We start from the raw sequence: 13671 nt of genomic DNA, 5'->3' as shown, positions 1-13671 counted from the left end.
AATAAAATCCTATCACAACACAACCACCAGCCAACAGAAACAGTGTAGCAGAGTGCATACCCAATATTATACCCACTTGAGAAAGCCATTGGGATGCAGAAACATTGATTCTCGAACCTTCATCAAGGCTTATATCTAAACTTAGTCCAGCTGCGGGGGCAGATGACATTCTGCAGAACTGTCTCTTACTTCGCAACATGGCATCATAGACTATTAGGAATCATAAACAATCATCCACAAACCCTTCCTCGGCCCATAAAACAACTACTCAAACTTGTTTCACACTGCTGTCACTCAAGAATCATCAAACCATGCCTCCAAACAGAGGCCAGGAGATGCATCACAGACTAATGCACTGTCTGTGTAGTGATCCTCTTGGACTGAACTGCTTTGAAACCCAAGTACTGCCAACCAACTCCTAGGAAAAGAAGTCATAAGCTTATGTACATGTGCAACATGCTAAATGCTTAGCCACTGCATCATATGTATATAACTACCATCACACCCACCACTTCTGTCATCAAATACCCCTTTATACCTAACAAACATACATCTATAGTAAAATGAGTAGGTTCTGCAGTGGCATTCCATGGTGCAGTTTAATATTCTCTGGTACTGCCATCACAAGCTCATGTGAAGCCTTCTCTACTGGGAAAACCTTAAATTGCACAGTGAAGTCATCAAAGGCATAGTCAAAGTAATTATATGACCAGGGAATTCATGTGTTCATAAAATGTAATCATGTGCCCAAGAACTGCACATACATATGCATGAATCCAGAAAGAAACACATACATATATAATTATCCATTCACACACACAGATGGTTGGTGATAGGAGTACTGGAAGCAACTGTAACAATTCTGTGTGGGGTTCATGGGTGACAGTCGCCCTCATTACTTACACTGAGAAGTCCCAGGTTACAGCTAAGGACTACAGACCTACCTTGGTATATCCTGATACACAGACTGAACCATGCACTGTGTGAACCATGTACATACATTAAACATAGCCCACCACTGAAGTTACAGACATGTTTGTTGAATTGCAGTGATGCAAAAAGTATCCGCCGGCCTTTGCCTATTCCATGTGCAATCCTCTCACAAAAACTACAGAAATATTGCAAAAGAAGAGATTTAACTTTTGGGAACTTCAATGCACTGTTCAGGGTTAGCTACATTCAGAATTCTGAAAACTCTGACTTAACATAAAGTAGATGGACATATTCCTCTTTCTGTGTGTACCTGTAATATTCTGATCTAAAATGTCTCATATTTTTGCAATCACCCAGAGAGGACCTGAACAGAGTTATCCATTATGATGGTGGCAAAATGGTAGCCTCTGGATCAGCTGACCGCAAGGTGAGACTGTTCGACATCTCTTTAATGAAGGAAGTGCCGCCCGTCATTCATGGACATGCTGGGAGTATCCGAGCAGTGGTCATCTGTGAGCAGAGGGGATTTGTGGTGAGCGGGAGCTATGATCTGAGTATTAGGTAAGAGAATTACTGTGGTGCATGCTTTAGGTATGTAGTTTAGCAATACCTATGGTCTATGGACTAGGTTTAGTAGAAGAGCAAGTAGGCTGATGTTAATGTTGCATATGACCGCTAGTGTCTTCCAATCTAAAGATGACTGGCAAGCTGGTGTCTGTTTTGTATTTTAATCTTCTACAATGTGGTACTTTTAGACATGTAACTGAATTACATTTATGTAATCTTGCTGGTCTGGTTGGCAAGTGTTGAGTTCAGATACCACCTCATATTGTCTGGTTCAACATAAATCTAAGGCAGTGAGATGCAAATCACTGGACATACACTATATATAACCCTATATCTTCTTCTAGAAATATTACAATTATTAAGAAGTTTCACTGCATTTTATTTCCAAATACTAGATCTTCCCAGTTGCTCTGCATTATGTGATACATGACTACCCAAAGTGGTGGCAAGCCTGTGTAAAGACTAGCGATGCCATGGGTGCACTCACTAGCCAGAAAAATACAGAGTGTTAGGAATGACTTAAAATACTCTTAGAAACATTGTACCATAATGCACAACCTACAATGCTGTAAAATGTTAAACCAATTCTGCATCATTAAAACAAACAACCTAAAACAAGCTGTCAAAACAAGCTAGTGAAGAACCTTACCCAGTGATTTATAGGGAAGCGGGTGGAGTATGACCAGCTACCTGTTTACCCTGCAAAATAAAACCTAGATAATGGGCTTTACCCTCCGAAATAATGCCTAGACAATAACTTTGAGGCTTTGCTACCTGACCATTACCATCCAGCAGTAAATATTGGGCTACCTCATATAAGCTTCAATTATTCACTGGACTAACTATGCTTAAACATTGAGCTGCCTTGTACAACCTTCAGTAAAAGGCCTTTACCCATCCAGGACTAATAAGGAGCTGTTTTTTTCTAAAAAAAGGATTGGTAATTGGCGGTTGCTCTCTAGGATGAGACAGTAGAATATCTGAAGTAGACATCATTAAGTGTCCACTGCCATTGAGGTTCAAAAACTCAACTTGTGTACATTTCCCACCACTATTATCTAGGGTGAAGAAATAGACCATCTCATTTAAGCTTTAGTTACTTGCTCCTAGCTTCTATCTCATGTGAGATTCACTAACAAGTAAGCAAAGAATAAACTCATCCAAGTATTGAAAGGCAATCACTGATTTCTTGTACCATGAAGTTGATATTAAGATAATGCTACTCTTGTTTGCTTTTATTCTTTCTTCAGAAAATGGGACTATCATACTGGGGAATGCTTGAAATTTTTTCGAGGTCACACTGGAACAGTAACCTGCCTTGATCTGAAGGAGAACCGATTAGCTTCCGGAGCAAGGGACTGTCAAGTGAAAGGTTAGTGATGTGTTAGTAGAAAGCTGTCAACAATTTGCAATGAATGGTTTGCATGTAGACCTAGAAGTAAAGTTCGCCTATTACTTCAAAAGTAGTTTGGTTTCCCCATCAAAATAATTCTTAGCCCCTTTCTTAAAATTCAGAAATATGTGGCAGCCATTGTCACTCTTGACTTGTGCCCTTGAACGTCAATTATGTCTTACTAGTAGTAATAGCTCCTCCTGACCTTTTTTACCATTGTCAGTATTATTCGTACCCCAGTCTCTGGAGCCACGAAGGCAGAAACAGAAAGCAGAGGGGCTGATTTAGAGTTTGGCGGAGAGGGTACTCTGTCGCAATGGTGACAGATACCCTCTCTGCCAAACTGAAGGTCCACAAATCTGATTTACAGTTAAACAGACCTTAAGTATCTCAGTGAATTAGCCTATTCCGTATTTGTCACTGACAGACTCCTCCGACAGCCCGATGGAGTAAGGACCATTGGAGGTTTGGCCATTTGGCCGCCTCAATTTAGAGTGATGTAAAAGCCAGTTACTCTCTCTCTTATCACCATGAACAACGTACTAGCATGGAATAGTCACAACATTTAAACAACCACCTACCATGGGAGAAATGTCCCCTGGTGTCGGGGTCATTATTTTTTATTTTTTACAAAAACATAATCCCACTTTGGGATTTTGTTTTTGGAGAAACAAAAACCTATTAAAAGCAGTCCATCAAAATGTTTTAACTAATTGAAAGGAAACATCTTTACATCAGTTCCTATAAATGGCTAGAACTGTCCGCTGGGCTTGCAGACAAGTATAAATTTGGAGGGTGGGTACTCCGTCAGGATGATACAGAATTTTACTCTGTCACCCTGATGTAGTACAATCCATACTCTGAAGTCTAAATCAGGCCAGACTTTAAGAGCCTGGTTACCCTTCCCAGTGCCGCCTCTAGAACCAACTGCAGCATCAAATGAGAGGTTCTTGAGGTGTTAAGGAGTGGAACAAGGGATCATCACATGATTTAATGTGGAGTCACCCCAGGCATGTTTGTGAATTAACATGCATGCTTGTGCTACATGGTTATTCTTTTGTCAGTGGCTTTGTCTTTTAGACATGTGGCAATGATGCACAGAGCCTAACCATTTTGGATTAGGACATCATTTTCATCTGCCTCTGCCTACTTGACAATCAATGGCAAAGTTAGAAATGGTCTTAAGTAAAAACAAACGTCACCATGTTTGGACTTGTGCCATGGTCAACTGTTACTCTCCACTTCCATCTGTCAGAAAATCCGTATTCTTTAAAAACTCACAATTGTTTACCAGCCATATCATTGCGGCCACTGTTACTTTTTTACCAGCTTAAAATCTTGAATCAATTCTTTCATTCCTCCCAGAGTCCAGTCATTGCTCCTTCTTAGATCAACTACAGGAATTCCCTATACTGAACCTCCAAGTCTACCTAAAAGGACACTTATGCATTATTCAGAATGTGGAAGTTCAGCTAATGATATGAACCCATGTACAAAATAAATATCATCCAACCTTGGTGCCCCTTACTATCTTCCTGCATTCTTGTCAAGGACTGGATTCTGGGATTCTGAATAGGTCTGTTGAGTAGCCTTCTCTTTTTCTTGCAATATTTGTTTATTGGATTTTCGAAATAGTTAACAAATAAGCATCATCTGTACAGGAACAGTATGTACAACACAAGTCAACCCATCATTGCCTGTCATATGCTAATCAGCGATAGTCAACACAGGTCTAGTGCTGCAGCCACTCCATGGCAGCACATAGAATCAAGCCCACCTGATGTATCCCAGTAGTCGATAGTAATGTAGGAGTGCCATCCTCTGGCCTCTCTATGGAAAATTCCTACGAGTCGCATACAAGTTGTCTTCTCAATAGCCAAGGGAAAAGGCCACTCCTCTTATCCGTTATGCTACTTTGCACAGAACCACATAAAAGAGAAACATTCTCCTTGGAAATCTTATAGCTCTTTATTGAAGATGAAGATTAGAACTGGAGAAATCAACAATGCACTTAACTTCTCCTGACATCAAGAAGAAGAAAATAGCCAATCAATAAATCAGCTGAAGAATCCAGAAGATGCATTTGATCTTCTGGATTTGATCCCTCAGAACCACTCAGTGAAAAGGGTTCCCATTATTCACAGTTAACACTCTGTATGTCTTGTATGGCTATAATTTACAGCCACATTTGCGAAAACCATATTCTACATCTGGTTGTTCACTGCTGTGATGAAACAACAAGAGGTAACAAAACTTGTTTCTGATTGTTGCTTTGCCGTAAAGGAATCCCAAGCTGCTTTGACAATGCTTTGTGAGAACCTGTCAGTGATATGATTTGATATCCATTTGTAGAACGCAGCAAATCACACCTGAGGGTTTATCTCGGCACAAACCTATTCAGGAACCATCGTCATAGATCTAGAATAGGTTTACAACAGCTTCCTAAATCGACCGAAATTTGCACAGCCGCTCAAATGGACAGGAAGTTGATTCCATGTCCTTGGAGCTGTGTAAGAGAAGGCACTACCTTCATATCTAGAGAGCCGAATCAGAGGGATAGAGAGTAGCACTTTGTCACTGGATCTCGGTGTGCGTGTCGGGCAGTAATGTAGTTTCTTTTTCAAGTATGAAGGGGATTTTCCTAAAAGGGCTTTGTGAGCAAGACTGCAAGTCTTAAAAAAGATGTGTTTCTTAACTGCCAACCAGTGCAAGGACCTTATATTAGGAGCCAAGGGAGAGCCCGCTGGGATATTACAGAGCAGTCATGCAGCAGTATTTTGTAAGACCTGAAATCTTGTAAGAAGAGTATCTTCGACTGTCATCAACAGGTCATTGCTGTAATTCTGGTGACTGATAACCAGCACCTGGATCAGTGTTTCGTGGCTGTGGAAGGGAGCCAAAGGAAAACCTTCTTCAGTGTGTTCATGGTGGCAAACAGGTCTTTCTTACCACAGCAGCACTATTTTTCATTGTCAGTTCCTGGTTGATTTTAATCCCTAACCTTTTCACTGAATGGCTAGGGGTTGAGGGCATGCCTAGCTCGCCCAGTCACCAGTCCGGTGACCAGAGCAGTTGTGCCTTGCCAAAAGCAAGATCTCGGTCTTCTCACCGACAGTTTACAGCCATCCAGGCAGAAATATATTTCATATAGTTTTGAAAGCAAAGTCTTGAGTCCTGAATGCCCTGTTCTATAATGATGATCAACTGCGTATCATAGGCATACGAGACTACTTCAAAGCCATGAGATCTCACAAACTGTGCCAGGGGAGCAACATAAATATTACATTACATTGGGCTCAGGGATGAGCCTTGAGACAGTCCCTTTGTATGAGGAACCTGCTGAGATTTAAACCAACCCAGTGTAGTATTTGGGGTCTGATCCTGTAGAAAGTCAGCTAACCACTGCAGGGCAATCTTTCCAACACTTATATAATGCAGTCTGCTATTCAGAACTGAATGTGAAACAGTGTAGAAACCCACTGAGAGGTCCAATTGTACCAGAATGGCAGAGACACCACCATCCAAAGAAAGACAAGATAGAATTGGTTACTGCTAATAGAGCAGATTCGGTACTATGTGCTGCTCGCAATCCCGACTGGGAGAAATCCAAGACCGAATGATCATCCGGAAATGTCATTAGCTGTTTTTTCATATGGCACTCAAGGATTTTTCCTAATAGAGGAAGTAAGGAGATTGGGTGGTGGTTGCTCAGATTAGTGAGATCGATGTTAGGTTTATTCTGTAGAGGGACGACCAGAGCTGTATTCCATGCCAGTGGTATTCAAGGGGCTGGTTAAATAGAGACTGAACTGTCAGAGCAAGTTCAGCTGACAAAGTGGCAACCATTCTGGGGAGGCAAACATCTATAGGCGAGCCATATTTGGTAGTCCTCAAAGCAGATAGAACATGCTCTTCAGTCATAGGAGCGAATTTGTCCAAACAACGGGAGATAATTATTATAAGGCAGCAATGGAGTAATATAATAGAACTGCTCCTCTTTAGCTGAGAATTTTCTGTAAATTGCTTCCACTTTTTCCTAAAAAAATCTACAAGCGAGTTACAGAGTTGTGAAACAGATATTACGGAACTACATGCATGGGGATACATTGGAAGAATTAGCAGCTTTTCTTATTTGGTTACAAATGGAGCCACATCAGGTTTTTCTAATAAAGGAGCGGTAAACAGTTAGAGCAGACTTATAAACTGCTCTATCCTTCAAGGCTTTAGATCTGCACCAACTTTTCTCCAATTCCCTACACTCTTTTGCAGGACTAAATCATTAGTAAACCAAGAGGCGTAGGGCCTGCCTGAAGTGTAGTTGGAAGTATTTACTGGAGCAATTTTATTGAAGGTGGTTGACAGAGAGAAATGGTAGTTAGCCAATACCATCTTAATACCGAACTCCTGGGTCGTCGATCCCCAGGAAGCCGAGCTAGCAAATTTTTCAGATGTGACATTTGTCTAGATTCTATAGGACAGATTCCCTTTAGTTGCCATCTGCTTTAGTGTCTCAGTAAGGGAAATGTGAAACGTAAGCATATAGCGATCTGTCCAGATGAGGGAATCCTCATTAACAAAATAGGGTGAGTAAGTGAAACGCAAATCCAACGTATGGCCTGCAGAATGTGTGGAGACCTTGATATGCTGAGTTTTAGGGATTCAGGACAGGTAGGAGAAGGCCATATTATGCATGGCTCCACCATCATGCCTCTTGCCCAGCCTAAGAAAGGCAAATGATCTGGAGAGCACACATAACAAAATTAGAGAAGTAAACAGGACTAGTTCACACATAGGGATTTTGAGTGACATCGTTTTTGCTTCCCTCATTTTGTCTATTCGATTTCACTTAGAAGCCCTTGGGGAAAATCATCTCTGTTATTCCTTGTTACTCATCTATAATTCTACATGTTTATACCTGGCTTTTGTTACATGATTCATGCGTATATCATACCCTTCAGACAGGACTAAAAAAAGAATTATTTCCTAATTAATAGACATGCTTATTTAAGGAAGGTTGATGTCGCGTCCCACTCACCTGATACCGCGGAAACGGAGATAGTCCCCCCTCTCACCTCTAGACCAACCCTCCACGCTGATCAACCAGCATGGGCGATTTTTCGCAAGGGAAAATGAAGGAAAAATAAAAAGGAAACAATCAGCTGGGGAATAGACGTCAGCACAGCAGGGCCACAGGACTCCCTTTATGAGAACTAGGACATGGAATGGGGTTGGTCTCTCTTTGTTTGAACTTCGGGTACCGTCACACTCTGGAAAACACAACCACACATGAAACGGGTAAGTGGCGGGAAAACATGCAACATAATAGAAATCTGTTTCACTCTCTGATAACCCTAACACTTCATCCCCTTTTTCCTTTGTTTCTATAGTACTACTCGCCACATTCAAAAGTGGAAAACTCAACCACCAAGAATGCATCTAGGGACGGTAACTGATGTACACAGGCAATTATCCCTATTACCAGTCATGGGGGTAAATATCCAGTGATGGCAGTAAGTAAAGAAGGAATAAGCTCAGAGAGAGTTCAGAAAGAACCTAATGTTGGTCCCCAATTAGCTTGTCCCGCTAAAGAACAAAAAACACCCCCAAACAAGACAATAAGCCTGTAAGTCAAAAATGGACAGCGCACTGACCCAAAATATGCAGTAATAAAATATGCTGTAGTTTGAAGAGGACTCCAATCGATAGGGACGAAACAAGGTGAGTAGAAAGGATAAGGATTATCCCAGAGTCATCCCTTTTTTCTGAAGAGCCAAGGAGAGACATCCATTGCGTGTGCTGCAAACCGCTGAGCACACATGTGAGGTGATGAGGAACTGCACCCGCAGTTCTTGAAGGAAAAGAAAAGGTAGCGTGCGCAGTAATAAATTGAGCACGTTTGTATTTTAACCCCTTCCCCGTGGGGCTAATTCCCCCACGGTGCGGGGGGGGGGGGCGCGTGTAGCGCTGCGGTGCTCGTGACGAGCTCAGCTCGTCATGCTGCACAGTGGAGCTGTGCTCATGACAAGCTGAGCTCGTCACAACTCCGCCCACTCAATGGAACGCCCCGCACAGGAGGGGAATTATCCCAGCGTGGGTGTTCTGCGGCGGTTATGACGAGCTCAGCTCGTCATGAGCACAGCTCCACTGTGCCTTCGTCATGAGAGTCAAACGATTTCAAGTAGGAGCTGCACCTGCAGTTCCAACGATGAAGGGACGTGTACGGCTGAAGGCCGCACTCATATGCAGCGTTTCAGGAGACACCGCTCCAGCGGTCCTCCTCAAGCAGAGAGGTGTGCACAGCGGAATGCTGAGTGCACAAACAATATCCAGCGAGGAACTGCTCCAGTGGTCCTTGACAAGCAGACGGGTGTACTCAGTGGAATGCCAAGCAGACAATTAGAATCCAGAGAGAAACAGCTCCAGCGGTCCTCTACAAACGCTGAGGTGTACGCGGCGGAATGTCGGCACACAGTGACACAAGGGCAAAAGCCACAAATCCTTCTCCCATGAATCCGGAAGTAAAACTTAAAGCCAAGCACCTTGGCACTGGCTCACAAGCCTTCCTTTAGGAGCACCTCCCCCCATGTCACAGAGGGCATGTTCAAATATCGGTTTGCCGTACTTTCGCGAGAGTACGCGATCCAGTATTGAGAACAGGAAGAGAAGAGAAATGTTGACAGATGACACCGAAGGAAACAAGCATTTGCAATGCAATAGGTCTCGCATTTATGCGAGTTTGAGCTATTGACATTGCAGATAACAATGCCTTTTAATTTTGTTTTTGTTTTAAAAACATAAATAAAAGGCATTGTCATTTACAATGCCATTAGCTGGTAACTGCGAGACCTATTGCATTGCAAATGCTTGTTGGTAAAAAGTCACGCAAACTATCGGGCTAGATACAGCTTGTAATGGGGCACGATCGTACGGGATGATGGCAGTGACTGGAAGGGCTTGGGGAGTGACGGTTGGGAACAACACCTGAAAGAGGAGGCCTAGTATTCTGGCCACGAATAATGAAGGGGGACATCCACACAGTAGCTCTGTTCATGCCGTCAGTAAAGTGCCCTGATATCATCCTTTGTTATACCTCGTGGGCCGCCCCTGGCCCAGGAGGTTGATTGCAACAAAGTATGAAAGATGCTGGCTCACTACATCCCATGTAACCAACGGTTAATTAAACAACAAACTAAAATAAAAATACAATGTAAAAATCTAACTTAATAAACAGGGCCAACTTCACTTGGCTCGTCATGCAGCTCACAGTTCGACTAAGCACCTCACAGTTCGTTTAGCACAAAAAGTCTTTCAGTCGGGTGCTGGGTTGGGTGTTGGTTCGCAGTCGGTACCTTTGGCCGCCTCTGGATGGAGAAGCATGTTCCGGTCCGCACATCTCGCCTAGAATCGCCCCCCGCCGGCCATTGCATTGGGTTCTTCACCCCTCTCCTCCTGGTTCGACAGCTTAGGGTCCTCCATTGTTGCTGGGTGCAGCTGGTTCCTAATTTCCACTGGTTCTTCTAACCCTCCTTTTCTGGGAACTGCCATGGGTACCGGAGCTTTCTTGAACCAGGACGCCTTTCTCACTAACTGGTGGGTGCACCTTCTCACTGTGATCATGGATCTTTTTACCTGTACTACCTCCCACAGCTCTCGCTTTAATGGTGTCTGAAACTTTGATCCGGGGTTTCTATCCTTGATAACCATGTAATCTCCTCTGCCGATTTCAGAAGGCTTGGCCCTCCTATGCTGACAGGCCCTCTCATCATTGCGTTGTCAGGCTGCTTGAGTGCGTACCGGGTCCAACACCGCTGGCGGCCATTTCCTGCTGGTAGTGATTACATCTCTAATTGCCCATTGCATCAGAAGGTCACTGGGTGCACACTTAGTGGTACAGTGTGGGGTCTGGCGATAAGCCCTTAAGAACTGCTGATTAGACGTGCTTCCAACTCTTCGGCCAGGTCCACTCCGATCCTTAGTGCTTTGTTGAGGGTTCGCGTGAACCTTTCCAAATCCCCATTGGCTTGGAACCATTGAGGCGTTATTCGGCGGTGCCAGATGTTGTGTAGACTCATGTATTCACAGAACTCTTATCCCTGGAATGGAGGGTCATTGTCTGTACGTATTTCAGCAGGTGTTCAAGGAATGCAAATTTCTTTTCTAACACTGGTTTGATGCTTTCGAAAGCTGTCGAGCCCCCCACCTCGACCTCTGGGAACTTGGAATAGCTGTCCACAAGGACGACAGTGTGTCTCCCGTCCTGAAAACTACCAAAGTCCATGCTTACATTGGTTCATGGCGTCTGGCTTGGTGCTTCAGTGATGACTGGCAGTGCGGGGGTTCTGCTCCCTTTAGCAAACACGCATGGCATCCTCGTAATTTTTCTTCTACCATGCGGTCCACACCTGGGAACCATACCTTAGCTCGTAACCTCGCTTTTGTTTTCTCGAACCCTTGGTTGGCCACGTCCACTGTTCTTTTCCATAGCTTGACTGGCATCATCATTCGCGTCCTCTAAGGATTACTCCCTCACAGCCTTCGCTCAGTTCCTCCCGGCACCTCCACAGGCCCAGACGGTACTCTCTTTCCTCTTCGGTCAGGCCATGGGATCCCTGAAGGAACAGCTTCCACTGATGGTTGTGTAGCCTCTGCTTGACTGCCTGTAAGCAGGCATCGTCTTTGGTTGCTTCCTGAATTCCCTCCACCGACAGCGCTCAGGGGCAGGCATCCTCCACGATTTACTTCACGAACGACTCAGTGCCTTCATCCACCTCTCCTCGGGTACTCAGCCCGATAGTCACGGCTGTCTTGACAAATAATCAGGATGGGTTGTTGACACCTGCTCGATATACCACTTTGAACTTGTGGTGTTGGATCTGTACCGCCCATCGTTCAACCCGGGGCAGTCCGTTCCGCGCTGTGCCTGCGAATAAAGGTACTAATGGCTTATGATCGGTGACGACCATGAAGTTGTTAACAACGGACAGATAAACGGAGGGTCCTAGGGAATATTTACCCACCACGCAGTTACAGCCCCCTTAACCAAGTATACAAATACAAAAAAGAGTAACTGTGGATCAACTGTGTGTCAGAATGTGTCTGGATGACTGAGTGTGTGCTTTGGGTGTGTTAGAAAAGCACACAACAAGATATCGCACTGTATGGGAAGATATCCATCAGTTACTCGCCCTTTGCCGCCCTTTCATCATTTGAACCACTTCCCAGAGTGGAGTGCTTTTCTAACACACCCAAAGCACACACTCAGTCATCATTCTGACACACAGTTGACCCACAGTTACTCTTTTGTATTTAACCATGAAGTTGTGCCCGCACAGGTAAATGTCGAAGTGTTTACAGGCCCAACGAATGGCCAACACCTCCCTCAATCTGAGCGTACCCAATGCTGTTAGTGCCCGACTGGCATATGCGATCGGTACCCACTCTTTCTGTTGGTCCTTCTTGAGTAATACAGCACCCAGTCTGATGGGACTGGCATCCACAACCAGTTCTGTCTCCTGTCCTGGCTTGAAGTAAGCCACTGTAGCTCCTTGCATCAACACTCTCTCGATTTCATTGAATGCCGGGGCCTCCTCAACTGCCATTTGCCATCAAACATCTTTCTTAGTGAGGTTTCTAAGGGGCTCCGACTGTGTAGCGAGGTGAGGTATAAATCTGCCGCAGTAATTGGCCATGCCCAAGAAACTCCTGACTTCGGACAGTCTGAGGTATAGCCGCCTCTCTGATGGCTTCTACCTTGGCCACATCCACTTGTAGCCCATTCGCCGAGAATCTGTATCTGAAGAATTCCACTTCGTTGTCATAAAACACACACTTGGCTTTATGTAAAGTTAGACCTTGCTCCAGTAGCCTCCTGAGCCGGGTGCGATGGTCTTCCAGCAAGTTCGAAAAGATTAAAATGTCATTGTTGACATTTATCACTCCTACCAGTCCTGACAGGCCCTCTCTTACTGCATCTTGAAACACCTCGGCTGCCGATAAAGCCCCAAAATGGAGGCTTTTGAAATGTCGCAGTCCCACGTGCGTCGAGAAGGTAGTTATGTATCGAATTTCTTTGCCAGCATTAACTGATCATACCCTGAGTTCAGATCCACTTTCGAGAACCACTGAGCTCAGTTAATATCAGCTACAATCTCATCTATAGTGGGTGTGATGTGCCTTTCTCTTCAAATTGCTTTGTTTGGCAGTCTCATATCCACACACAGGCGGTTTGCTCATGGTTGCTTGGGCTTCGGTGTGATGACTAACGGTGATACCCACGGAGTGGGTCCCGATACTTTCTCTATCACTCCGTCTCTTTCCAGGTGCTCAAGCTCAGGCTCCACCAGCAGCCAGAAGTGGAACAGCACCCAGCGATACCGTAAGGCCACAGGTTTGACAGTTTCATCAATCTGGAGCTGCACTTCCACGCCTTTCAGACATCCCAGACCGCAAAACAGATCGGGAAACTCTGCTAGGATCACCTCTGCCTGCGACTGATGTATGTGCTTTGTAAACATCACGAGCCCCAAATCTTCTGCCTAGTGACAACCCAGGATTGACCCTGCCTGGTCACAGGTTACGTGAAATCGGGTGCATGTGGAATGGTTCCCGTGTTTGATCTCTTCCCCGATGACCCCCTGGAGAGGTATTGGTGTGTCTCCACCGGAGGTGAAGATTTTTGCTTTTGTAGGGAACAGTACCGGCTTGGGTCTGAGCGCTTCATACTGATCCGCATCCAGAATATTTACAGACGCGCTGGTGTCAACGAGCGCCTTTACGCT

The 13671-nt window shown here is 44.5% G+C and overlaps 1 protein-coding gene across 1 annotated transcript in view; it reads left to right on the top strand.

Annotated features, from left to right (window-relative positions):
- LOC147701999 (F-box and WD repeat domain containing protein 10B-like) overlaps positions 1–13671 on the top strand; it is a 290223-nt gene that overhangs the window by 149260 nt on the left and 127292 nt on the right. Inside the window, exons 7-8 of the mRNA XM_086930615.1 lie at positions 1291–1494; positions 2751–2872. Coding sequence (XP_086786741.1) covers positions 1291–1494; positions 2751–2872 — 326 coding nt within the window. The remainder of the gene's footprint in view (positions 1–1290; positions 1495–2750; positions 2873–13671) is intronic.

The sequence above is a fragment of the Lissotriton vulgaris genome, chromosome 7 (assembly GCF_964263255.1).
Source record: "Lissotriton vulgaris chromosome 7, aLisVul1.2, whole genome shotgun sequence".
Classification (NCBI taxonomy): Eukaryota; Metazoa; Chordata; class Amphibia; order Caudata; family Salamandridae; genus Lissotriton; species Lissotriton vulgaris.
The sequence above is the reverse complement of the archived record's forward strand: the minus strand, read 5'-3'. Positions and strand labels throughout refer to the sequence as shown.